Consider the following 27,730-nt stretch of genomic DNA (forward strand, 5'->3'; position numbering starts at 1 on the left):
GCAAGTCAGGGACCAGCAGAATTGATGACAGATTTCTCAGGGAGAAAAATCGGTGCATACCATACACCATGCGCCATGATAGGGGAATCAGAAAACAGCCCTTTAGTAGCCCTTGGTAACCAGGCTTGATGGGACACACCTTCAGTCCCGGCACTCTGGAAGCAAAGGCCAGCCTGGTCTGTAAAGCAAGTTCCAGGACACCCAGAGCTATGTAGAGAAACCCTGTCTTGAAACACCAAAAATAATAAAAAATAAAAATACCCCTTGCAGCAGATGTGCCGGGACCTGCCAATATAGGCTACCTGGCCTGCTTCAGAGCAGACAGCATGCAGAGGCAGCAGGAATAGAAGCAAGAGCTCTGTCAGGTTTAGATGCCACCAGGCCCTAATTTGGCTTTGGGGTATAACTATATAACCGTATAGTGTTATGGTGAGCTTGGATTTTGCCCAGAACATGGGTAGTAACATTCTGTAAGCTAAGGCTAGCTCATGGAGTGAGGGGCGAGAGTCATCCTGGTAGGACATTTTTTTTAGCCCATTTTTCTGGAACTGTGTCATCAGCTGGCCTAGATTCCATTCTCTTCTGTCAGAACCTGTGCAGTAAGAGATAAGGAAGAAGTCATCTTGTGATAGTAGCCCACGTGGTCGATAGGATGCTCTTGTCTGGAAAGAATGAATGACTTCCCCGAAGAACAAACATTTCTTGGGATGGCCGTAGTGATTGCACCGGGCAGAACCTTTAGGTTGAGGCAGTTAGAAATTCCATCCTGGAGCTTCAGAGAGAAGCAAAAGTCAGAAGTGCCAAGGGAGGTGTGAGCGGTAGCATAAACTGGTGATCTTGCTGAAAGAGAGAGTGCAGTGTCTGAGAAAGAAACCAGCAAACTGAGTAGTGCTTTCCAATAGACACACAGCCTGTGCCATGTCCAGCTCGTTAAGTGTTCCAGAAACCTGCGTAAGAGAAACATGAACACCAGTACCCCCAGTTTCCTAATTCAGCATATGATCGATGTAAGATTTGGGAGATGCTCCTAGCCTAATCTTTCATACTCCATCCTCGAAAATGGGCACTTTATTACAAAGCATGTCCTTCGACTTACACGCTCCAGGTTTCCAGAAGTTGAAAGCTGTTGGTAGTTAGGGCTAGAGAGGGGGAAAAGATCCACCAAGGCACTGAGAAGGACACCTCCGCAAGAACAGGATGAATGTGATACAGGGAGGCTTTTGAGGAGGTCGCACTCCTCAGTGGCAACTACTGAAGAAAGCTGTTTTCGTGAGAACTCCGAGGAGATGGGTGGAATTCAGAGTGGAGAGAGACTCTTGTGTGAAGCAGGGGTAGGAGTCAGAAAGGCAGGAAGGAGGGAATGAGGTGAACGAAGGAGATGAGGTAGATGAAAGAAGGCGGGCGGGCAGATGGCCTTTCTGTCAGAGGAGTTTTGCATCGCTTATGATTTAATCCCTGTCACTCTAAATGTGATAGGATAGAGGAGGAAAACTGAAGCCCAGAATAGTGAAAGGCATCTCGACCTCCAGTGGGGCTGGGCGTCTTTCCTGGCACCAGCTGGTTTCAAGATGGTGGTTGGGGGAGGGTTTTTTCCAAAATAAAGGGTCTCAGTATCGTTAGTACAATAATAGAATTTTGAAAATTTAAAAATTCAGTACACACACACATACACACACACACACACACACACACGCACACACACACACCATTGCCATCCTGTCATTAAAATGCTAGCAACCAAGGTTGAAGAGATGGCTCAGTGGTTAGCAGCACTAGCTATTCTCCCAGATATCTTGAGTTCAGTTCCCAGCAACCACATGGTGGCTCACAACCATCTGTAATGGAGTCCAATGCCCTCTTCTGTTATGTGAAGATAGCGACAGTGTACTCACATAAATAAATATTTTTAAAAAGTAATCAACTGATTACTGGTCACCAATTGCTCATTTTGTTTGAGCATCACTGCTCTTAAAATGGGATTTGATGGCAGCATTTACTTTATTGAACTATTTGGCAGTCGTGAGGTAAAAACCTGAATGTGAATATGAAGGAGAGCTGTATTCATTTTTGTAGAGGCACTTCTGAGTTTTCCAAATCTACGTTATTAGTATTCAGTGTAATTCTCTTTTACACGACCTAGTAGTTTGACCCGAGAACCGTGAAAAGGTTGAAATTCCCACGTGAATGTAAACAGTGATTAATTGGCTGACTCAATCCCAATATTCATGAGTAAACTCTGCAGTTAATGAGTTGGGAATCAACCCTGTAGATCAGAACTGCCAGTCTCCTTTCATTATTTTTTTTCAAACACTCCTTCCTGTAAATACATGCTGAGCGTGGTCTGCATACATGGTGTTGGTCCAAGTACTGTGGCGCTAGGGTGGTGAAAGCAGAAAGAAAGCCCTGTTCTCAGGAAGTTTGGTCAAGAAAGAAGTGGTCATTAGAGACCAAAAGTAAACGATAGATCAGGCAAGGTGAGGCGTGGCTTGTGGAAAGGGTTATTTGGAGTGACATTAGAAGGGATGACTAAAAGAGTCATTTGATGGCAGAGAGAACGAGACACACAGACAGCCCTGAGAAAAGGATGACTAAGAGCCATCCCCTGGATGTAGGGTAATGCCAGGGCATTGAGGTTGGAGTGGATGGGTAGGTGCGGGAGCATCCTCATAGTAAGAGGAGGAGGGGGAAGGGGACTGGGTAAAGGAGATAACATTTGAAATGTAAATATATAAAATATCCAAGAAAAAATAAATTAAAAAAAAAAGGTGTGTTACACAAAGGAACCTGGTGTCAAGGGTCATCTAGAGCTGGGTCAAAGGGGAGTCATGTATATGGAGGAGCTGTTGTTTTGTGGCCCCAGTGAGACTTGCTAAAGATTTTACCCGCACCCTTGATGAAGAGGGCATCAGTAATTTTGCACCAAGGAGCAACAGGATTGGCATTGCTATTAAATGCCTCAATTTGCCTTTTTGCCTGAAAATACCTATGGGCAGAGAAGGCAACCTGCGAAAGATGGAGCCCAAAGGCCTTCTACAAGGTTTCTGTAGAAGAGAGTAATGGCTAGCCAGTAACCGGATGCTCTGGAGGAGGAAAGCTGTGATGTTGGTTGGGGTGAATGTTGTGAATGCATCACATCACTGTGGATAGGTGTGAGGGTTGAGTGTACGAACTCGGATGAGAAGAGCAGAGATCAAGGGTATAATTGGGGTAGAGGAATCAGGACGTTGCTATAGAATGGGAAAGTAAACTTAGCTACACAATGACCTGAAAGTTGGAGCAACTAAACGAAAGAACCTGGGTTCCTGAATTGAGGAATGGAGCATATCTAGGAAGACATTCTTTTCTAGTCATGCTAGAAATCATCATAAAACTCTTGGTACCCGTGGCTATGGAGCACTGTGTTTGTGCTAAGATACTAAGTTCGTCCTATTTCATAGTTGTTTCTTAGTTTGTTAGTAAGTCGAAAGTGATTGCTAGATACTATGGGTATTTGGGAAAATAATTCACTTCCAATAATTTGAAAACAGGGTCATATGAATAATGAAAGAAATTTAAATAAGCAAATCTGTGAGGAAGCTGGGAAAGAAATGTTAGCAAGTGTTTGTGGCTATCGGTTGCCATCACTCTGTCTGTCATGGGACACACAGTCCTTCCGTGGTCCCCCTGGATAGACGGGTTTTACAGACTGTGCTGAACCCTTGACGATAAGGCAGGTCTGTGCACATGCTGGTCCCTATTGCCACTGGAGACGGCCAGCAACACCCTCGCCTCGTGGAGTGGGTCATAAAGCTAGACTCACCTTCAGAATCTTCACTATGCAGAGGAGACCATAACTCCACAATTGCGTAATGTCATTTTATCAGCTGAAGTCATTTGTAGAATACTCTCTCCATATACATAGATAAAAATGCCTTGTGTTTTAAATAAAACAAAAGGTCCACAGAGCCAATATGAGGTAAATACGGGTTTTTAAGGTGTCTTTTTTTTTCCCCACCAAAGAAAGCAAAACTTAACTTCCATGACCCCTCTGTGTCTTCCAGAGAAGAGAGTGAGAGCGTTCTAACTCTGAAGGGCCTGACCCCGACTGGCATGCTCCCCAGCGGAGTGCTCTCTGGCGGGAAACAAACTCTGCAAAGCGGTAAGCAGGCCCAGGGATATGACTGGTAGCACATGGCCAGCCGTGTTAGCGGAGCCTTGAGTTTCTCGTCCATTGAAGCTCACTTTTCATTTCAGTTCTTCTTGACTGGAAAGAGGGCTAAAACCCACACCTCAGGCCATATTCAGTCACGTCTAACAAGAAGGCGCCCTCATTCACTGCAGTATACCCTTCTTCTCACTAACACATGCATCTGTAGCCTCAGGCCTACCTCCAGGACATCTCATTTAGGGCTTGTGTGCACACAACAGTAGGTTTGAGCCATTGTGTGAGCCAAGGGAGCTCCCTCCCTCAGCAACCCCATCATTGTAAGTTTTCAGTTACATCCTGATAAGCAGTCTGCTTCTCTACATGATTGGTGAATTAGAGATTTTACTCAAAAGAATATAAAAAGAGTAACGCAATTGAACACTTGAAAAGAAATGAGACTTATATTAGCTTTTTCTCTGATTCATCGGAAATACAAAAAAAGAGAGAAATGATCAGAGCTATATTTTATTGGGTCTTTTAGTTGTTGGTTCTTTTTTAGTAATAATAACATCTCTTTTAAGTAGGCATTTTACTTTCTAGTCACAGCTGGCTGTGCAGTTACCGTCCAGGAAATATTTGTGATGGTGAGGATTTATCATGTCCGCAAAGGCCACTGGTGACACAGAACCAACGAATGTTTGACAGATAATCAATGCAAAGGAAAGGACCGTTTAAGTGACCCCTAGCTTTCGGTAAACTTAACTTAAAGATCCACATGTAGCTAGTGTCACCCGTGTTAGACAACATAGTTATATATACTCTTTCTTCTGTTATATTTGTTTTTTATCCATTTTAATTCACATCACTCAATAAAATATAACATACAATATGGAAATGTTAGTGTTCTATTAGACTTCAACAGATAAGAATTTACAGCAAGAAATGTACTATAACATTTTAATACAATCTCAGCCTCTCGCTTCTTCTTCCCCATGGATCTTTCTCACATCTTCTTACCTATCCCTGTTCTCCATCCCAAAAGACTCGAGAGTTTTTACCATTACATTAAGACATTTCTTCCACATAGCACGTAACGGTCAACCTAGGAGCGTGATCACTGTCAGACTGTCACACTTCAGTGACAACAGCCATAGCCTATATTTTCAGATGATTTTCCTATAAAACCGCTGTCTCTGAGTTGCCCCCAAAATTTCAAAAAATTCAAAAATAGGTCAGGAAAAGAAGGAAAATCTGAAATTGCTGAGGTTAAAAAAAAAAAAAATCCCCCTGTAAACCTGTAGTTACAAATTAATCACTTTTTTAAAAACAAAAACAAAAACAAAAAACCTTTTTTTCCGTCAAAACGAGCATCCTGAGAAATTAGCACGAGGAGATTATTTATATGAGCAGAAGGCAACTGTGCCCAGCTGATGGAAAGCCCCAGCTCAGCATGCGACAGAGGCTCGCACACCATCAGTGCCCAGCCGCAGACTTCCTGTGCTTAAGACACACTGGGCCGTGTGTTTCTGCCCGTGGAGTGCTGGTGTGGCTCCAATTTCAGCTTTGCTTTTAAAGCTAAGGTCTTTACGTTCTTACAGTAGACAGTGTCACCTTCAGACGGTCACCCGTGTTTGTAGTTTCACTTAGTCCAGTTCCTTTTATTTTAATTTCAATCCATCTGTTTGTGTTATTCCATGTGAAATTCTCTCTCTCTCTCTCTCTCTCTCTCTCTCTCTCTCTCTCTCTCACACACACACACACACACACACACACACACACACACAGTCGAGACTTCATTAGTCCTGCGAATTTGACAGCGCAGTCCATATTTAAAACCACTGTGTTGTCTGTTTCACGATTCATATCTGACCCCCTTCCGTTGACATAAAAAAGAGAAGCTGCTCAAAGCTTTGACCTTCAGCTCCTCCCCGTGGTTATGAGGAATCCAGAGGACACTGTTAACTGGCATGCGTATGGAGGTCTTGTTGGGGTTGCCAATTTTCAATTCTGAGGAAATGCAAATTGAAGTCCAAGAGTAAAACATTGACGTCAGGCATCGTGAACTTGGACGAAAGTTTAATGTCTTAGCGTTTAATTAAAGGAGCATCATCTCGCCATCACAGCACAGAGAAACCCATACATCTGCATAGGGAGATGTAGAGTCTAAGCAGACGGTTTACTCAACCTTCAAAATTGCCAGTTGAGCACATCATAAGATGCCTCACTGAGGGACTTCAACCTCAGTCCCTGAGGGCGCTGCTCGAATTATTGTGGCTCGTGTTCACACTTGACAGGCAAGACTTAAGGGACTTAAGGAGTTTCGCTTCTAAATTTGGAATTGCAACAAAGGGGGAAAAAAAACCTTGAACTCAGCTTGCCTGATAAAAGATGTCCACACCTTATCATTCTCTCCATGGTTCCCTTCCCCTCCCCGACCTCCTCCTCTAGAAATTGTCTTTAAAATTTTCTAGGTGTTTTCCCCCTAAAAAGCCTGACTTCATCTCCCTTTAAATCCAGCCCTCCCCCTATGCATTTCTCTCTGGAAACATTGCCATTCACCATTCAGTTATCATAAAGTGTGGTGCCAGCATCACAGTCCAGCTCAATGCTTGTCTGGCCCCTCTGGCATTTCAACTACAAATCACTAAGCGTGGATTCTAAACCACCCTGAGAATCAGAACCACCTTGTAGATTTCCATACCCCAGTCGTCAGTTCAGCCCGCACAGCAGACAGCTTCTCTGCCATGTTTCCCTAGAGGACTTTGTCATTGATGAGCGAGCCAGGACTTCAAGCCACCCATTCATTTGCTCAGGTGTATGCAGGCCATGACCAACGTGTCTCACTTCTGTGGTATGTGGTTTGTTTTTTTCTTTCTCTCTAGCCTTTCTGTCTAGTTGTCTGTCCCAGAAGGCAGCACTTAGAGGAACCCTAGTTCCCCCACGCACACCCCCCTGGTTCCTTTGATCGTCACTGACTTGTTCTTTAGAGTTAAGAAATCCTCTGCTCATTTTCTCATTCATTTTGCACCCCTTTCTTCTCTTCAGCTACTGTTGAGGCCATTGAGGCTGATGAAGGTAAATTGGCCAGTCCCCTTTCTGTTGTACCTGCAACAGATAAGGGCTCTGGTGGGTGTATTCATTTCTTTTCTTATTTTTATTTTTCTTTATTTTTTTTTAATTTGCTGTAGCTTGTACAGAGTGTGTGGGTGTTGGGCTAACAATTGTGGCTCAGTATTAACCGAAATGTTCTTGCTTTAAAGGGGAAAATGTCCTTCCATGGTTTGTTTGTTTGCTTTTTTTTTCTCCCTTAAAGCTATGTTTGACTTCTGCACACAGCGAACCTAGTCTATTCACAGAAAACTAAAGGACCGTAATATATACATAAAAATTTCTACATCTCATGAATGATGTGGGGTGGGGGTTATGGCAGCCGCTTTGACCAATGACGTGTAAAACAATATGCTTTGAGCTGAACCACTCCTCCCTCAGATCCGGTAGGACAGAGACAAAAGAATAAAATTAAGTTGAGTCCAGTCTTCTCAAGCTTGCAGCAACAGACGTGCTTGGTCATGCTTGGTTACGGTTCAACATTACTTATGTCTCCAAAATATTCCAATGGAGAGACAGAGGTGGAGAGGTAAACTTTTATCCTTATCAATTTTAACCAATTGATATTTAGAAGAAAGTTAGCATTCGAAAAATATTAGTAGGAGCTCAAAGAGTATCTATCTGTGACTGTGGAAGGGGCCAATCTCAAGACTGTCAGGCAGACAGTTAAATAATCATTCCACCTGTCTGCTCTATGCTGGGTCTCTTGCTAGGAGCTTCAGGGGATATCGAGAGAACCATTGATCGCCAACTGCCTACCAGCACCTCGCCAGAGCAGTACAGTTGACCGACCCTTTCGTAGCTACTTTTTAACAGTGCTGTTTGACTACCTGGTTCTGTGAGAACTGCACATGAAAATAACTTTAATATTATGCATATCACCCCCCTCCAGAATTGTCTTTTGAAAGAATAACTTAAGTTCCCCTTTAAAACAAAATTCTTCAGTTGTATTTTGTTCTTGCAAAATAACTTACTTTTTTTTTTTTTTACAAAATTGCGTGCATATATGGTCCTTTGGTACGATGTAAAAAAAGTGTCACTTTAGCTTTATAATTTGCTCATGATTCGGATACTGTAGGGGAAGTGACGGCGATGTAAGAGAAAAATACAACTGCTTTTTAAATAGCAGTGAACCAACTGCTATTTACGTGGGAATCCTCTATTCCTCTTGGCAACATCTAATCTGCCGTGTGCATTCCTGTTGAGAGTTTGGCTGTTTTCTGTGACTTCTGTGGCTCTGTGTTGTGCTAAGTATACTCCCAATGTAAATTGCTAACACCATTGTCTGACCAGCAGCTAGAGCAGAGCGCTTCCTTCCCTACAGGGTAGACAGACGTGAGCAGGAATGGAGCCCCAGCCCCAACTAGCCTCTGGTCTACAAGATTTTACATTCCTGTGCTCTGACCTCCTCATTGGCTTCAAAACCTAGAGCTTCCACTGTTTTTTTTTTTTTTTTTTTTAAGTAAATCAAAGTTTTATACTTTCTCACGACAGACTTGATTGTGAGATGATATCATTTAGGGAGAAAAAAAAAGCAGGGTGTCTGTTATTTCTTTTTTTGCCCCATAAAATAATTGAGTTAATTTTCGGGGTGGGGTGCCCATTAGACAGATCTAGTATTCCTCAGCTTATTACCAAATTACAGAATTACGAAGCTTTGCTTTGGGCCTTGGTCTTTCCCCATCTCCCTGCGTTCTTCCTCTCACACTTGACTAATCACCATTATGCTAACCATATAATGCAGAGGGGGAACAGTCTATTTTTCTTCATAATGAGCTTTAAACAGCTGTGTAAATTTTCTAGGAATGTTACCTACTAATGAAGGGCTGCACATTTGTATCTGAGTAGCTGGTAACTGTTTTACTCCACCCCCCACCAAAAAAGAGTGGGGAGGATACACGTACCTTGAAATTGTCCCAAGTAAGCCATGGAGATGCAGCCCAACTCTGCATTGGTGATTGGCCTCCGGCAGGTGCACCTGGCTCGCCCTTCACAGAGAGTAAAGCAAACTGATGCCATCGGTCCCTGTCTGTGTGTTTTATTTTCAAGCTCGTTGTCCTGCGCCCACTGAGGAAGCTTTGTTTTGTTTTGATTTTCACAAATACCTCCCGTTATCTCTAGCACAGTAAAGGTCACCAGAGGAGAATGAAAGAGAAGTCAAGGTTTTAGCTAAGCGTACCAAAACCGAGTCACTGGTTCTTTTTTTTTCCCCCTTGTGAAAAGCATTCGCCTCTGCTTCTTCTGCAGTCACCACCTAATGCTGTTCCACAGAGAGTGAGTTTTCCTTGGCTTAGGCACTCATGGGCACCAGATGAACATCAGTTTGACCTGTTCACTGCTAAAGGGCAGAAAGTGCTTTTCTACATAGTCATGTGGTCTTTATTTTTTTATTTTCTCTTACCTCCCCACCCACTATACATCTTCCTGTTTAGTGGAAAAACAACTTATTATTTTTGTCCCCCACACATGCAATGTGGAGATCTTAATGGCCTTGGGGATGGCAAAGAACTATCCCTGTCTATTCCTTTCCTAGTTCCTTAGGCCTTCTTCTGTTCTAAGCCACCGCTAGAGTTGGGAGTAGGGAGGGCTTCCACGGAGTTTGCCATTACTGCCGCAGTGGCTGAGTAAGAATGGGGGGAGGAGGGAGTGCAGTCTATTTAGGTCAGGGTTAATAGGCCATCAAGCCAGTGCTGTGACTAGTGTTACTGGATCCAGAAGCCTGCTCCCGGGAAGAGTTTTTTTCCTTTACCTACCCACTGTGGATTTCTGTGATCTAAACTTTGATGAAGACAAGAGAAATGCTTACACCTTAAACTCTCCAAGAGGACATTTTGGTTGGCAAGAGACATTGGCTGTTTTCAAACCCTTGGTTCCCTCCGGTATGGTAAGGAGTCTGTTGTGTCCGTCTTCAGGTCCTGTCATGTTGTTCTCCACTAAAGGATTCCCACCCACTCCGAAGTCTCTAACCTCACTTGATGCAACCGCGGTGCCCTTTGGTGCGCCCCACCTAACGCTCTCTCTCTTTTCTTAATGATTTTCTGTTTAGCCATCAAAGGATTCTCACCACAACATAAGATTACCAGCTTCGAGGAGGCCAAGGGCTTAGACCGAATTAACGAGAGGATGCCGCCTCGCAGAGACGCCATGCCTTCCGACGCCAACCTTAACTCCATCAACAAGGCTCTCGCCTCAGAGACTAACGGCACAGACAGCAACGGCAGTAATAGCAGCAATATTCAGTGACCACTTCCTGTTCACTTTTTTTTTTTTTGAGCTGCAGGGCATGATGGGTTTGCTGCATCTCAGCAGTTGGATGTTCTTGCCTCTGACGGTAGCTTGTTTGCTCTGGGGGGGCCAGGAATTGGATTCAGTTTACACTATCATGAAAAAAAAAAAGAGGGAGAGAGAGAGAGATAATAAAACTATATTTTGGTGAGGGTGGTGATTAAACACCTCTTTTGGGTATGCCTTTAAAAATGCTTCTAGGAAAAAAAAAGTTTTAAAAAGAAAGCTAATGCTAGTCTATACTTCAATGTTAGGGGAATGAACACGTTTTCCTAGCGCACTGGGGACTTTTAGATAGGTTAATGAAAGGCCTTTTATTCTGTTACTGGACACGAAAACTTTGTCTAATTTCTTATACTCTATTGTACGTTTACAGTCGCAGCACTAAAAATGGATGACATCAAACATTTTTAAACAGAAAAAAAAGATGTACAAACTAAATAAGGACTATTTATTGATAATGTTTTGCTACTCTTGTCAGACAATGGCTATAAACTGAATTAGGCAGTCTTAAAAAAAATAAAAAAAAAATAAAAAAAAAACCTGGGGGGAAAAAAGAATGTTGCAAATTTGTTTAAATGACAAAAAAAAAAGGAAAAAAAGAAAACAGAAAAAAAAAAGGACAGTTTAATTTTGTATAGCTCATGCTTACCTCAGGATTCTTTAGTTTGCTTGAATGCCCTTCTTTCCATAGAACATTCTTAATTTGGCAGTGAATACATTTTCTTTAAGTTTAAAAAAGAAAAGAAAAGAAACTGGAATAATTATACCCACCTTTTTTTGATGTTTATATTTAGGGGTTTTGTTGATAAATCAAGTCTTGGTTGTGGCTTGCTGAATTCAATATTTATGAGTGGTGCATTTTTAAGTATAGTGAACGCGAACCATAGTGCGGTGATGAAGCCCTCGATATTCTGTAAAAAACAAAAACAAAAAAAAAATCTGCCTATGCATGTTTTTTAAGAAAAAAAAACTAAAATAAAATGGCTGTCTCGGCCTGTATGGGACTGCAATGCGCTTCGCGGCCTGACATATACTGGAAATGTATTAGACTGGCATTCTTTATATTCTCTTAATTGCTTAATGCCTTTGAAATTTTGTAATCAAAACAAAAGCTTTGAAAAAATCTAAAGGGGAGAGTATTCTTAAAAGTTTTTAACATAAGCTTGTCAGTGCACACATAGATGGTCGGCATGTTTAGCAAACTTTGTGAAATTTAAATAAGTTTGTAGTTACATGTGAAACTCTAAATGCATGGTAACCGTTGATGTCATAACAGTTTAGTTATTTCGTTCTGTTCTGTCATGTGCCACAAAATACGTACTTTTTTTCACCTTTTTTTTTGTTTTTTTGGTTTTTTGTTTTTTTGTTTTTTTTGTTTTTTTTGTTTTTTTTGCCCTTTGTATATTAGTTGAGGTTACAACTGGTTCATTCTGAAAACAACAACGACAAACAGCGAAAAGTCCATTCATATTTTTTAACAATTGTATAAGTGCCCAAGTCATTCACTACACCCTCAAGCCTTGCCTTTGTAATTTGACTTCTGAAATGTCGGCGATCAAAGCATGCACCTGTACCAATGACAAAAGAAAAAGCATTTTATATTACTACTCAATAAAATGTGCATGAACTTAAAGAATGCTCATCCTTTCACTGAGTCTGCTGAAGGGAATGCCATGCGCAGCCACCACGGTGTCCTCTGGGTGCTGGCCCTTCCCCACCCTGCACACTTAGGATAGGCTGCTTCCCAAGGACCTCACGATATAAGGAGCGGTACCCACTTCTGCTGTAAAAGTCTTGGTGGGTCTGTGTCTCAAAAATCAGGCAAGAGAAGTCTATTTACAGAGCAACTGCCGTCTCCTGGCTCCTCTTATGTGCAGGGCTGATTTAAGAAACCAGAGCGTTCCTTAACATTGGAAACAAGAAACAGTCGTCCAGTGGTTGTCAGGTCGTTTCGGTTGTATGGGACACCTCCTAACTACAGCCAAATGGACTAGTGTCCTAAGAGTGTTCCCGTCACAGATGGGCTGCGTTTGTACTTATCAGAAGTCTGTGTTCACGTGCCTCTAGCTGTTACCCTGTGGAGACTGAGGAGAGACACGACATTTCAGTTTGTTTCTAACGTTGTTCATTTTTCAGTGCACTTTGCTTGTGTAATAAATTATGCCTATTCTATTAAGGAAAGAGAGCGGAGATTAGTAATGAAGTGTACCAAAACAAAGATATATTCGCTGACAAAAATCTTCCCCATGGTGATCTGAATGAATCAAAAACGTTTCTCCTGTGGATATTTCCCCAGCTCTAAGCAAAAGTGACACCCAAGGAAAACAAATGCAGTTTGCTAGAACGCTGTGAAAGAAATGGTCATTCTCGTTCCAATGTGTGTATTTTAACTGCAGAGAAAATATCCCAAAAATATTAATAATGATCAGGGTTTTTTTGGATTCCTTTCTTTTGCAAATTGTGCTAAGGAAACTATGGCATAGAAATAAACATTTGACATTGAAAGAAGCAGTCACTGTGAGTATCGCTTGTCTTTTTGCTCAGTGTTAGGAAAGAGACACGATTTTTTTCACATAATAATTTGATCTGTCCAAGGAATCAGTACGTAGTTGAAGGTCTTTCTCCAGGATCGACAACACTGACAGATCTTTGTTATTAGTCCTGTCTCTTTGAGATGTGGACTGACTATTGGATTCCTGAGTTCTCTTGCTGGGTGCCTGGGTACAAACACATGTGTTATGTGTGGGCACTCACACATACAGCCACACTCTCAGCTCCAGCTGCCTTTGTCTGTGCCAGGGTGACTCGCTTTTTGCAGGGCAGAAGTTTCGGTTAAGTTTCTATGTAGCGTTCGGAGGACTAGATCTGGTAGTCTTCCTTAGCAAGCTTCCTTGTCTGAAATATATTCATCTTATATGTGTTTTCAAAAATCTAAAAAGGGAGCTTGAGGGGCTCCCCTGTGATGAGAATCAAGTGTGGTATCTTAGCCTGTCTACAACCTATCACTTAGGATCACTGCGAATACCAGAATATCTCATGCCAGCTCTCCAGAGGATGCTCTCGTGATGCCGTGAAAGCCCTCTCTGAGTCACTTTTGTCCTGAAATATTTGCTTTCTGCCTGTCCTTACTGTACCCATATGAGATCACTTTAATATGCATCCAGTTTCCCATCCTTAAATTGGGCCTTAAGATGAGGTGAGCTACACGGATAGGATAACTTGTCCCATATTACATACTTGGGTACCTCATGTCTGTCACTCGCTGGGCCTCTTGAATTAGACAAACCCAAGATCTCCAAACCTGAAGCTACTTTCTGTACCCTGGTGCTGTGGCCATCTACTTCGTTCGTTTCATGTTCCTGCTGTGCTCTGACCATTCCTCTCCCAGTTGTACATTCTTACTTTTCACTCAGGTGCATGCATGCACGCACACGCACACGCACACATGCATGCGCGCGCACACACACACACACACACACACACACAAAAACACACAGGCACTGTGTCGGGCAGTCCCCACGGCATGGATGAGATTTTTAGTATGATATTAAATGTCAGCATGCTGCAGGACTAAGTGCTTCATGGGCTCTCTCTTCCGGTTTTTTCTTTTAAATAATAAATAAACCAGGAACATCCTAACTGGACCCTTGACGGTATGTTCACTTTTATTTTTAATTCCTGCATAGTAACAAGAAGCACAATGTAAAGGGCAAATTGTACCCAATTTCTGATGACCATATTGTCAAGAGGCAACTGACATATTGGAATTTGTGTTAATGATGGAGACCCAGAAGGAGTGTCTGCTTTAAGGAAAGACTGGAGAAACTTAACAGGTAATTGACAGAAGTCCTGTTAGCGATGATCTTCCAGAAGACAGTACTGGCTTTGGAAAAACATCCCCTTATCATGAAATTTGAGTGGCTAAGAAATAAGCCTGCATTCCATGAGTGTAAGGCTTCACTCAAAGGGTGACAGACATTGCGAGTTTGACAGCATAAATGCCTTAAGGAAAACTGAACAGAAGTGGTCAGACAGTGCATGGTAAGGCGCTGACCTCAAGGACAGAAACTAACCTACTCCATAACTAAATGTTCCTGAAGCAGGATAGGACTGAATATCACCTCATCAAGAAGAGTTGAGCTATCCAGTCAGTTTTTTGATATAAACTATTGCTTGTGTTTGCAGATACACTGTCTCAGGGCTGAGCTCTGCATCAACTAACACAGTCTTCTGTGGGTTTTATACTCCGGTATCTTTTAAAGTTAGACCAAAGATACCAGCTGGGAAGAGTTTCCTGTAGATGGGCAGGGTGGTGGTGGGTGGTAGGATTGAATTTATAACCTGAGATCTCAGAAAACATTGAGTTAAATTCCAATAAGTTACACAGATTGAGCATCCCTTGTCCAGAATCCTTAGATCCAGAAATGTTTCCAATTTGGGGATTTTAGACATTTCGTAATAAGGTTGCTTAGACTTAACATTGAGATTCCCTATCAGAAAAACTCCAAAATCTGAGAGATTTAGAGTTACCTCACAAAGTCTCAAGATTCAGACTTCTGGCTTAGAGATGCTCAACCTCTAACTTCAAACAAAATTTCTGTTACCAAACGCTAGGGAAGCCTAGGCTTGTTCTCAGTAACTCCACAATGTCTATAGGAATTAGTCTTGCCTCTTCAAGGTGGCATGCAAGGTTACTCACCTTGTGACTCTTGGCCGTCAGCTGACTTTCCAGTGTCATATCTACTTGGCTTCAGCCATGTTGGACTGTACACAGTGCTTGGGTAGCCATAGGCTTCTTAGCCCTGTAGATCTTCACTCACGCATTCTCTGTATGGAATGGCTTTCCTATGAAAATACCAGATTCAGCGTTAGACTGGGGTAAGGCACACTGTCCTCCCCGGGAGAAGTATCCGGTATGACCCGTGTTTCAACATTTACTCCACTCACACGCAACACTATTGTGAGAACAGTTGCTTCTCTTTGAAGTTTTGGAAAGAAACACGAGAGATTCGGTGTCTTTTGGAGGAAGAAAAAGGCAAGCAGGAAGACAGATTTTTCTCCACATGCGCTCACAATGTGGGACTCTCTAAGACTCCATGCAGCAAATGCTCAAAGAAGAATGGATTGGAGCTTTGCCATTGAATGGTCCGAGTCCTTGTAGAAATTCCCTAGAACCTAAAGTTAAGCTATAGCTTTCTTTTATTCTACCTCATAACTACTGTGCTCATCATTACAACTTGTTTTCACAGAGTTTGTTTGTTTAAAAAAAAAAGAAAAAGCTTTTTTTAAGCATCAGCAAGATAGCTCCGCAAGTAAAAGCACTTGCAACTAAGCCTGATATCCTTGTTCAGTACTCAGCCCCCAGAACCATATAATGACACTGAAGTTTTAGCATGAGAGACTAATCCTTTGGATTCAAAGACACACTTTCTTTGAAAAGTCCTTTGCTAAAAGATAACACCTTAGCGAAAGAAACCACAAGCCATTCGCCAGCTGCTAACATCCTAGTAAGAAATAGTTAATCACAGTTCTGACAGGTCCTTTGGAAGGCTAATACATACAGGTCTGTTTATAGAGAAGAGACCATTGGGGCATGGGAGAGTGCTTCAGGAGAGTGGGATGGGTGCTGTGCCTCAGAGTGAGGGCTGAGGGGTACACTGACTCTACAGTTCTCTGTGCTAGGCAGAAACTCAGTAGAACAATGACATTTAATACCCAGGCTGCTCTGTCACCATGTTTGAACAACTAGGGTATGAGTCCACATCAGTGCCTATGCGCCAGCTTGTGGAAAACATACCTCACTGGTTCAGATATGAGTCTGCCCTGCTCTACTACTTGTCCCAGGGCTGTGAGACCTTTTTTGATCCTCACCAAGTCCTATTCCACTCTTGGCCAAATGAATGATGAATTCTTAAGCTCGATGCATGAAGTCAAAGAGACGATGTTAGTGAAGTAGTTGGCAGGGCACAAAACAAGCCCTCAAGAAAGGTTCATTGTACTCAGGAGCCTGCCGAGTGGCATGAGGGCTTACCTAGTGTGTGACTGAAACTCCTCTGTGTGTGCGAGGTGGTGAGAGTGTTTGCGTGATGAGAAAACCCTAGCAAGAGAAAGGGCATTCATCCGGAGCTTCCCTACAAGGCTGGGTTGAGGAGGCAGGGCTAGCTGGGGAGCAGCACATCGAGCCTGGAAAATGGAGGAGCACAGAAGACAAGTCAACCACTTCAGAACCGCGTTACGTAAAGCGCAGGAGGAATGAGAGTAAAGGATGGATGCAACGAGATACAGTTTGATGAGTTGTTTGCCTATAGAAGCTTTCAGTGCATAACATCGCGTGCCTCGTAGACCACATGCAAGCCACAGAGGCACTGCTGCTACTGAGCCTGTGTAGCTTCAGGGTCAATTTGGTGGACGGACGGTGTCATCAAGGACTCGGGCTGTCCCCATCCTCCTCAGGATGTTGGCATCTGTCCTCGGCTGCAGAGAGCTGTCTGTAAGCACCTGGCTTTGCTTCCTCACACAACACTGCTTGACTAGTGGAAAATAACGGCAAAAATAACCTATAAATACAGCAAAGCCCAATTTATTGCTCGTCGCCGCAATGTAACCACTACCTCGGCAGGGTCGCCGTAAATCCAGATGGGTGGAAGGCAGAAGCAAAATATTTATGGTGTTTTGTTTGGTTGAGGTTGGTCTCTCTACGTAGGAGTCTAATAAAAAATCAGAGGAAGTTTGTGGCTCTGTGGGTTAAAATTGGTACACACAGCAAGGGGGGCATTTACTAAGAGCTTTGGAGAGAACAGTAAATATCCAGATAAGGATGGGACTTGGTTTCCTCCTCAAACTCACTGAGCTATTTATGACAAGTGAAGAACTAAAGCTGTGTGTGTGTGTGTGTGTGTGTGTGTGTGTGTGTGTGTGTGTGTGTGTGTGGTGTGTGTGTGTATTAAAATATTCTGGGTCATATTAAATGTGTGCATTGGGAGACTCAATGCAGCTAAACCATCAGTTCCTCTCAAATGAATGTATACATTTAACATGCTTCCAACAGAACTCCTAGCAGGAGTTACATACAGGCATACACAAGCTGGTTCTGAAATACATAGCAAGAGAAGCTAAGCTGTGGGCTGGTAATATGGCCTAATGGTAGCATCCTGTTCAATATCCAGTACCACAAACGATAAATAAAATGCATCCTGTATCTGTGCTACTGAGTAGCTTTCTGCTTACAGGACCCACACAAGCTCAGACAACAGCAGAGAGACCAGATCCGTGTCTACAAATGGTCAACCAGGGAACTTGCAAAAGTAGTTCAGCAGAGTAAGAGATAACATTCAAAAAGTTCATTACAACAATCGGAGATCTACTGGCAGAAGAAAGACAGCTTGGACCTCTATCTGGTAACTTGCTCCAAAATGAAAAATAAAATGAATTGTACATTTCATTTTTAAACATTAAATATAAAAACAAAGATATCACTGGAAAAATAACATAGCATGAAATATATTTGTGGCCTTGGCTAGGCACAAAGTTGACATGAAATCAGAGGCCAGAAGTGAAAATTACAGATTAACTGGATTTTTTTATTAAAAGTATTTTTCCTCCTGCTTCATAGAGTGCTGTATCCTGGAAGAAAAATATTGGCAGATTGTACCACTCTCAGAGAACTTGGATGTGCAAATCTTGCTAAACGCAATAACAAACAAAATTTAAATGCAGAAGAGATTTGGGGGGGAAAATCCACCAAATAAGATATGCAGAAAAATCAATGTGCCCATTAAAAGATGTTCAACACGATGATGACTGGAAAAACAGAAAGCAGCAGAAATTGTTGGGGTCTGAATATAAAAATGTCCCATAGAAGGTCTTGTGCTTAAACGCTTAGTCTCCAGTTGGTAGCAAGGTTATGGAACATTTAGGAAATGGGGTCTTTGCTGGAGGATGTATATCACTGGGTGAGATGGGACTTTGAGAGTTTCTAGCCTGGCTCCATTTCTCTCCCTCCCTCCCTTCTTCCCTCCTTCCCTCCTGCTCTTTTTTATGTAGGTAAATGTCATATATTCTCTCTGCTTCCTGATTGAGAAGTTGGCCTTATGTTTCTGTTGTCATACCTTCCCTGCCATGACTGACAGTTCTCCCTCTGGAACTGTAAGTCAAAAGAAACCCTCTCTCCCCTAAGTTGCTTTTTGTCAAGGCATTCTGTCACAGCCACAGAAAGGTGACCCACACAATGCTGATTCTGTACCACTACAGTCCTGTGTGAATAGAAGAAAAACAGCAAAGCACACATATACACAAATACACAAAACCCTCTAGATAACATCAGAGGCTCTTCAACACACATTCAATTCCACCTTTGACAGTCTCAGTGGAGAAACACTCTAGAATGCACTTAAATCGTTTCAGATAAAGGCAACCATGCCAGCAAGAACTCCAACCCCTATGTAGTTACATCAGAGACATGAACACTTACACTAACTGAAGTGTGTCCATTCGGTTGAATCGTGATTACTAACAGATACAAAGAGACTAAACTGCTTGTTAAGGTTGAATTGTGTACCCCTGGGAGATACCTCACTAGATCCACCCTACAACATTGGAATGTGTCCTTTTGGGGAACTGGGCAATCATGGATCTAGGTGAGTTGTAAAATAATCCTATGGCCAACCTATCAGTTTATAAAAGAACAGCAACTTAAAGACAGACTTGGGAAGGCTGTAGAGTGGTGGGAGCAAACACTGGGTCAGGGTCAGCGTTTTCTGACAAACTACAAGAAGCCATGAAGGAACTAGAGAGGGTTCCCATACAGGCTGCACAGAGTTTGGCCTTGATTGCCAGTATCTTTCTTTCAGAATTACAACCTCCTGACACATGAGACAGAAGAGTTCCCTTATTCTTTAGATTACTTTTGTGTGTCCAGTGGTTTCCCTGAGAGTGTGTCTGCATGCCGGGCGCACCTGATGCCTGAGAGAACAGAAACAGGTATTGTACCCCGGAACTGGAGTTTCAGATGGTTGTGAGCTGCTATGTGGGTGCTGGGAATCAGTCAAACTCAGATCCACTGGAAAAGCATCTAGTGCTCTTAACTGCTGAGCCCCCAAGTTATGTGGTTTTAAGCCATCAAATCTGTTGGATGTTTTTTTATCATAGCACTTGGAGGTCAGTGTTATTGATGAGTTCAAAGACATGAGGAATCAGATGGGTGAGGCTTATCTGAGGGTTTGCAAACACAAAAAATTAATAGTTTAGTCTCCTAGGATGTTATCTATGCTGACAAGGGGCAGGGGCTTTCCTGGATGTGAGACAAAGGACTTTAGAACTCACAGTACCTCAGCCAACCATTTTCTTATCTGTTCCTCCAGGCCTCAATCTGAGGACACCATGCAGTGGCACACCCAGATAAACACTATGCACAGTGGCCTTTTGTCACATGGACAACTGTAACTTAAAAATGGGCTGTGAGCAATCTTTTCAAGCTGTACCCGAGAAGGAGACCGTTCCCAGGCTATCTGCTGGGAAATAAATCTGTCTCCAGCAGCAGAGTAAGAAGCCACTCTATCTCAGCAAACAGCCTTGAAACTTCCAAAGCAAACAAACAGCCTTGAATGGAGTCTGCAGAAATAGCTGTCACAAGATGTACAGAAGCACAATAGGCTCCTGCCAGAGAAGTTCCCATGCTAAAATGATCCAATTTATTCCGTTTTCATGGCTTTCTGCAAAAGGCCAGGCTTTTGTGACAGGCAGCAGCGATCATTGCTTTGGTGGGGTTAAGGGGGCCGGGGGTGAAGGTGACATGCAGCAGGGGCATGATAGAGCCATTCTTTATTCCTGAGGGTGAGCCAAAGAAAACTGCCACTGAGATAGGATGCTGCTGTGACAGAGGACTGACTGACCTGCAACGTGCTGTATGTATACCAGGCTGATAGACAAGCTCACTGCCCACCAGCCTCCAAATGATGGAAGTCAAACTGTCAGACTGTTGGAGCAAATTGTTCCTCCATGTGAATCTGTAAGTGTGCAAAGATTCACAGGGGAAGAGCTGAGGATGTAACTCGCTTGACTGAGTGGAATACTGCCTAGCATATTTGAAGCCTTGGGTGTGGTCATGAGCACCACGTATGCCATGGGTTTGGTGGTACACACCTATTATGCTAGTATTCGGGATGAGGAGGCAGGAGAATCAAAAATGCAGACTTAGTCTCTGCTGTATGCCAGCTTTGGCTAGAGAGGCCGTCTCAATAAAGTCTGACAAAACTGTGAAAGAAAGCTTTGCTGAAACTAAAACTTAAAAAGAAAGAAAGAAAGAAAGAAAGAATGAAAGAAAGAAAGAAAGAAAGAAAGAAAGAAAGAAAGAAAGAAAGAAAGAAAGAGAAAAGAAAAGAAAAGAAAAGAAAAGAAAAGAAAACCTGGGAGACCTCAAATCACTAGATGTCCTTCCATGTGGAATCCACTTTTTCTGTAATTCTCTGCTATTAAAGGGACATGTGATTAGAAGTGGTTTGGTCTGAAGAGTTTACACAAGCCTAGGACAGTTCACGTACACAAGTCTACAGGAAACACACACAATAAAGTCTTTGAGAATTAGAAGACAAACATTAGGTTTTGAATGTCTCTTCCTGACATTTGCTCAGTTTCAGAGGAGTATGTCTCCGGGGGTGGGGGAGGGGGACCAGTTCTCCAATTGTGCCAGCTTTCAATTACTTTCAAGAAACCAATTACATGATCTATTTCTTAAAAAGATAAAGTTTTGACCTGACCTCCTTGGCTGAATCAGAAGAGCAGAATTTCCTGCCAAGGTGTAGGCATTTTTCATTTTGGAAATGAAATCAAATGCAGTATTACACCTGACCTCTTTCCCCATCACAAACCAGGCCATCTGCCCTGAGTTTTAATTTATTTTCTTATTTCTCCTAAGGAACATTGCCACTTTAAACTCTAAGCCTGTGTCCTAAGGCAACATGGATGCATTAGGGAGCTAGCTTATAAGGTGGTTAATTAATTCCATAACAAATATGTTTGACCTCCTATTAGCAAGACTTTCTGCAAGGAATAGATATCATGTGGAAATTATGATCTTGGGTCAATAAATACAGCAGCCAAGTGAGAATCACTGTGGCTGCATTGAGTCTGATGCAGAAGGTCTAATGTTTCATCCGTGACTTGCTCTGCACCAAATCAGTTACTTTCAGTTACTTTCCTGAAGCTTTCAGTTCTTGAGGAAAGAGGAGAAAATTAATTACCATACCATGCTTAAAGACATCACCTGAAAATACTGAGTTCATTGTTAGGTCAAGTCTCCTAAAGTTTTTTTTCCTCCACATTCATTATGGAAATCAACTTAACTAGCCCGTGTCCATCTTTCTCTGAATCCTGCCATGCCCAGGCCCCAAAGGTGTTAAACAAACATGGCTGACACTTACTACCTGTCACCTGTAGCCCAAGCTGTGTCCTACAACAGCCACATTGTTTTGTCTGTCTTTCCGGACTTCTTTTTATTGAATATCAGAACTTTTTAGGGCTAAAGCAATTTTGGGCACAATTACAAACCCAATTTATATAGCAGAATTGTTTGGCTGACTAGTTCCATTCTTGCTCTATTTTAATGAGGAGAAAAGTTACCATGACTCTATGCAGAGAAGTCATAAAAAAAAATAGGACTCTGTGTCTAAGAACTGACTTTCCAGTGTCACTGCTTGGAGGGAGAGATGTGAGCAAACAAAATGGTTCTTTGGCTACTGAGAGAGTGACAATGTTTCTCATAAACAGCCTAGAAAAATTCTAGTCAAAAGGCCGAGCTTTCCGCTAGTTAGATCTTGTTCTTTTTGAACCTTGGAGGAAGAGATGTGCAGGTTCTGAACGTTAAGTCATTGACAGCATCTGCCTCATTCTCTCGTCAGCCTTTAGCGGTGCTGGCACAGCTCCATCCAAATCAAATCCTTCATGGGCTTCCACCTTCTCTTGCCCTCACCTCTAGCCTGAATCACAGATTTCGTGGGGTCTCAATGTCTTCCCAAGGCAGTGCCTTGCTTCAATTTGCTCATGGTATTTATAAAGAGATTATGTGACCGAGACCTTTCTCAGTAAATCATTGAATAACTGAGCTGTTTTTATTCCATTACTGATAAGGAGTCTTTGTTATTGAGCCACTGTCTAAGAATTCAAAAGTTCAACTTCTGCACTCTCTATTAAATACTTCCTTGCCATAAAAAAAAAAAACCAAGGTTCCTTGTGTGCTTTACTTTATTGAAAGAATACTTGGGGTGTTTCTAGCTATGTGCCCAATGTATATTGAGTGAATGCATGAGACACAGGAACCCTTCTAGAAAGAGTAAGTCCTTGTGAGGAAGGCTCCAGTGGTCCTTGGGGTCCTGCTTATCAAAGATTAAATGAAAAAAAAAGGGGTTAAAGAGGACTACTGGCCAAGATTAATGACATGCTAGAAATTAGGGAATAAAACAAGGGATATGATTCCCAAAAGGCTCCAAAATAAATAATAATCACATTATAGAAAATTGACATTGTTGTGGTGGTTTGAATATGCTTGGCCCAGGAAATGGCACTATTTGGAGGTATGGTCTTGTTGGAGGAAGTGTCATTGTGGGTGTGGTCTTTAAGACCCTCAACCTAGCTGCCTGGAAGCCAGTCTTCTGCTAGTGACCTTCAGATGAAGATGTGGAATTCTAAGTTCTTCCTACAACATGTCTACCTTGCTTTTACCTTGATGATAATGGACTGAACCTGTGCACCTGTGAACCTGATGCCAATTAAATGTTGACCTTTTAAGAGTTGCCTTGACCCACCTGGTGATCCATCCCATATGTAGCCACCAAATCCAGAAACTATTGCAGATGCCAAGAAGTGCTTGCTGCTAGGAGCCTAATATGGATGTCTCCTGAGAGGCTCTGCTAGAGCCTTACTAATACAGATGAGAATGCTTGCAGCTAACCATTGAACTGAGCACAAGGACGACCCCAGTGGAAGAGTTAGAGAAAAGACTGAAGCAGCTGAACGCTGAAGGGGTTTGCAACCCATAGGAAGAACAACAATATCAACCAACCAGACACCCAAGAGCTCCCAGGGACTAAACCACCAACCAAAGAGTACACATGGAGTAACCCATGGCTCCAGATGCATGTGTAGCAGAGAATGGCATTGTCAGGTATCAATGGTCAGAGAAACTCTTGGTCCTGTGGAGGCTCCTTGCCCCCCCCCCTCCGTAGGGGAATGCCAGAGTATTGATGTGGGAGTAGGTAGGTGAGAGTGGGAGTATCTTCATAGAAGTGGGTAGAGAGGGGATGGGACAGGGGGTAAAGGGGATAACATTTGAAATATAAATACATAAAATATCCAATGAAAAAAAAAGAGTTGCTCATGGTGTGTCCTCACTGCATTGGAAACATAACTAAGACATACTGTGTTGCTTAGATTTTTGTCAACTTGACAAAAACTGAGGTCAACTGGGAAGACAGAACCTCAGTTGAGAAATTGCTTCCATCAGATTGGCCTGTGGGTATGTCTGTTGGGTGTTTTCTCAATTAATGGTGAGCCTGAGTGGGCCAATCACACTCTAAGCAGTACCACCCCTGAGCAGGTAGTCCTGAGTTATATTAGAAATCAAGTTAGGTGAGCCAATAAACTGTTCATTTCTGCCTCTGCCCCTGCTCGAGCCCATGCAATGATTTCCCTCAGTTATGGGCTATGGTCAGGACATGTAAGTCAAATAAAGTCTGCTGATCCAGAGATACTTTGAGTCATGGTATTTTATCATAGTAACAGAATACAAGTTAATGCACACCATGAGGACAGAATGAGTACTAGTAGCTTCTGAGCAGCTGTAGATCCAGATCAGCAGGAGAATCAGTAGTGAGGTGAGTATGTGAATGAAGGATTCAGTCTGAGCATATGCACTTCATAAATGGCCACCAGCAGCCAACGAGGGACACAATCCAACATTTTTGACTCTGACCCTCTTCTCCTTCTGTGGTAGTATACCAATTACCTCACACTCCCTTCCAAATACACACACTGTTGTAGTTTGAGTTTTCTTTGCATGTAAACTCATGACTAAAAGCAACTAAAAAAAAGAAAGAGATTTTCTAGTTTACACTTCAATGGTCACTGTCCATGATTAAGTTAAGTTGGAGCAGAAAATTACGTAGGAATGAAGGAGAAACCATGGAGAAGTTGTGTCTATTAGCTAGCTTGTAGGCTTGTGGTTAGTCATATACAGCCCAAGACCACCTACCTATGGATGTTGTGCCCACAGTGGTCCTTCCTACATCAATTAGCTATCATGAGAGGGACTTACCACAGGCAGGCTGATCTAATCTAGACCATTCTGTAGTTGAGGTTTTTCTCTTCCTAGTGGACTCTAAGTTTTGACAAGTTGACAATAAAAACTAACCAACTAACCAAAAGAAGAAGGGGGAGGAAGAAGAGAAATCACAATGTTTTATTTCTGTGGAAGAAAACAATATAAGATATTTAGATCATTGTTAGGCAAAGAGTAATAACTATATTCTAAGTAACCTGACTATATGAGAAAATGAGAAGCTGAAACTATTTAAATCTGAGAAGCTTAACCTAAATTACTTGTTGATCTTTGACCCAATTATGAGGTTCTCTATTATTTTATTGGGAAAGTTACAATAAACTAGTTTTTTTAGCTCAATTTAAAATAGGGAGACCTGAATCACCTGCTTGATGAGACTTGAGAAAAGAAACTACAATTTCTCTGATTCTCAAAATGAGACTAAAGCAAAAGGAATGGGAAGCCTGCTTTAAACAAAAAGAAATAGAGGGAGGAGAAAAATAATGCTTCCATTAGAGTTGAGTAAGACCAGGAAAGGACATCAAAGTTGCCATGGTCTCGTATCTAGAAGCTCAGCTACAGACAAGTATTATCTTTGGGGACTGCTTAATGAGCCGGAAACTAATGGGTCTTGTCCTTGAGACTATCGTGAAAATACATAGTATTATATTTTTTAAAGTGTTAAATGGAGAAACAAATAATATCATCTCTTTGCATGTACTTAAAAATATACAGGAACCAGCCATATGAATTCACAAATTGTACTCATTAAATATTCAGGCAGTGGGAACAGTAAGAAAGCAGTTGAAGGTATATTAAAATTTATTTCAAAACATGATCTAGTTACTATCTCAACTGTATTTTGCTCAGTTTAGACTAACATGAGGGGGAATCTCAGGGTTGTTTTGATTTGAATTTCTGCGATGACTAAGGATATTAAACATTTCTTTAGGTCCTTCTCTGCTATTCAAATTTCCTCAGATGAGAATTCTCTGTTTATTTGTTTCCCATTCTTAAATAGGGTTATTTGGTTCTCTGGAGTCTAACTTTTTGAGTTCTTTGTATATATTGGATATTAGCCTTCTATCAGATGTAGGATTGGTAAAGATCTTTTCCCAATCTGCTAGTTGCTGTTTTGTCCTAATGACAGTGTCCTTTGCCTTACAGAAGCTTTACAATTTTATAAGGTCCTATTTGTTGATTCTTGATCTTAGAGCATAAGACATTGGTGTTCTGTTCAGGAAAACTTCCCCTGTGCCAACTATTTCTTCTATTAGTTTGAGTGTATCTGGTTTTATGTGGAGGTCCTTAATCCACTTGAACTTGAGCTTTGCTCAGGGAGAGAAGAATGGATCAATTTGCATTCCTCTACATGCTGACCTCCAGTTGAACCAGCACCCTTTATTGAAAATGCTGTCTTGTTTCCACTGGATGGTTTTAGCTCCTTTGTCAAAGATCAAGTGACCATAGGTGTGTGGGTTCATTTTTGGGTCTTTAATTCTATTCCATTGATCTACTCACCTGTCTGTGTACCAAGACTATACAGTTCTTATCACTATTGCTCTGTAATACTGCTTGAGGTCAGGGATAGTGATTTCCCCAGAAGTTCTTTTATTGTTGAGAATAGTTTTTCCTATTCTGGACTTCTTAATGGCAGTTAGTAGAAGTTGCTCATTGAGAAGTAATCTTTCTCCAACTTCTACCTTTCTCTTTCTATCTTCTGTTGGGTGTAATTTTAAAAACAGGGTTCCTCCTTTGCCCTGGGCTGCATTCTCAGCTTAACTCTGCCAACTGCTTCAGACTCACCTGACTTCCCAACACTGTGCTTGCATGAGGCAAGGGAGCACCTGCTGTACCCAAGCAGAGGGGTAGAACACTGGAAGACCCTTTGGTTGGCAAACTGAAAGGAAAGTGACTCCTTGAGTAAAGGAACTCCCAGAACTGTGCTCAAACAGATAAGCTGAGGCTGAGAGCACGTGACCCAAGGCTTACCCTACAAATTCACCCAAGGGCTGCCTTTCCAGACGCTAAATAGAAGCAAAGATTCAAATCTTGGAGTAAGGTAAAAAAAATAACAGAATGCAAACTCTTCTGTTTGATTAATCTTGTAAGATTGGACTGGGGATAAGGCAGAGCCTCCCTACCCCCAATATATCTGTTTGTTAGCTTTTTTGCAACCTGAGAAGTACTGTACAGCAAATTCCAAATCAAATACGTGGATACAAATGAATTTCTTTTCTTGTTGCCTTAGCCTTGGAGTCCTGCAGCCTTCTGTTGTTTGGAGAGGAATTGACAGTAGAATGGAGAAAATAGGCAGGAAGCTGCAGGCAGAAGCAAACGGATGGATCATGTAGGCTTCAGCAAAGGAGCAAGCAGGGATTGTTTTTATCTCTGAGTTGTGATCTTACTTGTATCTGAGTATGTATTCTAGCCATCACCAGTGTAGGATAATGCTGTTTCCTCTGCCTAATACTGACCGACTTTCATTCTATGCCTGCAAGGATTCATCCTTAAATGTCTACATGGGGGTAGAAGTCTATGCTTCTGGGACCAAGCTCACAGAATTTAACATAGCATTTATAAGTGCTCATGTGATTAAAGTCTTTCTCAGTAGAGTTTGCTTCGTAAGGCTATTTGAGAATGTAATATATTATTCTTCCAACTTTTGAAAGGTTTAAATTTGCTTACATTAAATCTTAGCAAATCTAGCACAAGACATGTCCTAACATTTCTATTGTGGAATAGGATGACATAACCAAAAGCAATTCAGAGAAGGAAAGGGTTAATATCATCTTACATCTTTTAGCCCAGCATCCAGACAAGTGGCTGCACGAACTTAAGACAGGAATTGATGCAGAAGCAATGGAGGATGTGCTGCTCACTGGATTGGTCCTCATGGC

The 27,730-nt window shown here is 42.0% G+C and overlaps 1 protein-coding gene across 8 annotated transcripts in view; it reads left to right on the top strand.

Annotated features, from left to right (window-relative positions):
• Positions 1-12,155, top strand: part of Ppp3ca (protein phosphatase 3 catalytic subunit alpha) — a 272,778-nt gene extending 260,623 nt beyond the window's left edge. For 5 of the 8 annotated variants that reach the window (XM_087616203.1, XM_087616210.1, XM_087616204.1 and 2 more), the window contains 2 exons: positions 4,041-4,138; positions 10,281-12,155. In XM_087616203.1, the coding sequence (XP_087472329.1) occupies positions 4,041-4,138; positions 10,281-10,477 (295 nt within the window). In that variant the 3' untranslated portion in view covers positions 10,478-12,155. Of the gene's footprint in view, positions 1-4,040; positions 4,139-7,171; positions 7,202-10,280 lie in introns of all 8 variants that reach the window. The other 3 variants (XM_087616201.1, XM_087616205.1, NM_017041.2) reach the window with 2 other exon arrangements.
• The last annotated feature ends 15,575 nt before the right edge of the window (positions 12,156-27,730 follow it).

Source organism: Rattus norvegicus, chromosome 2 (genome assembly GCF_021556685.1).
Source record: "Rattus norvegicus strain SHRSP/BbbUtx chromosome 2, alternate assembly SHRSP_T2T, whole genome shotgun sequence".
NCBI classification, from domain to species: domain Eukaryota; kingdom Metazoa; phylum Chordata; class Mammalia; order Rodentia; family Muridae; genus Rattus; species Rattus norvegicus.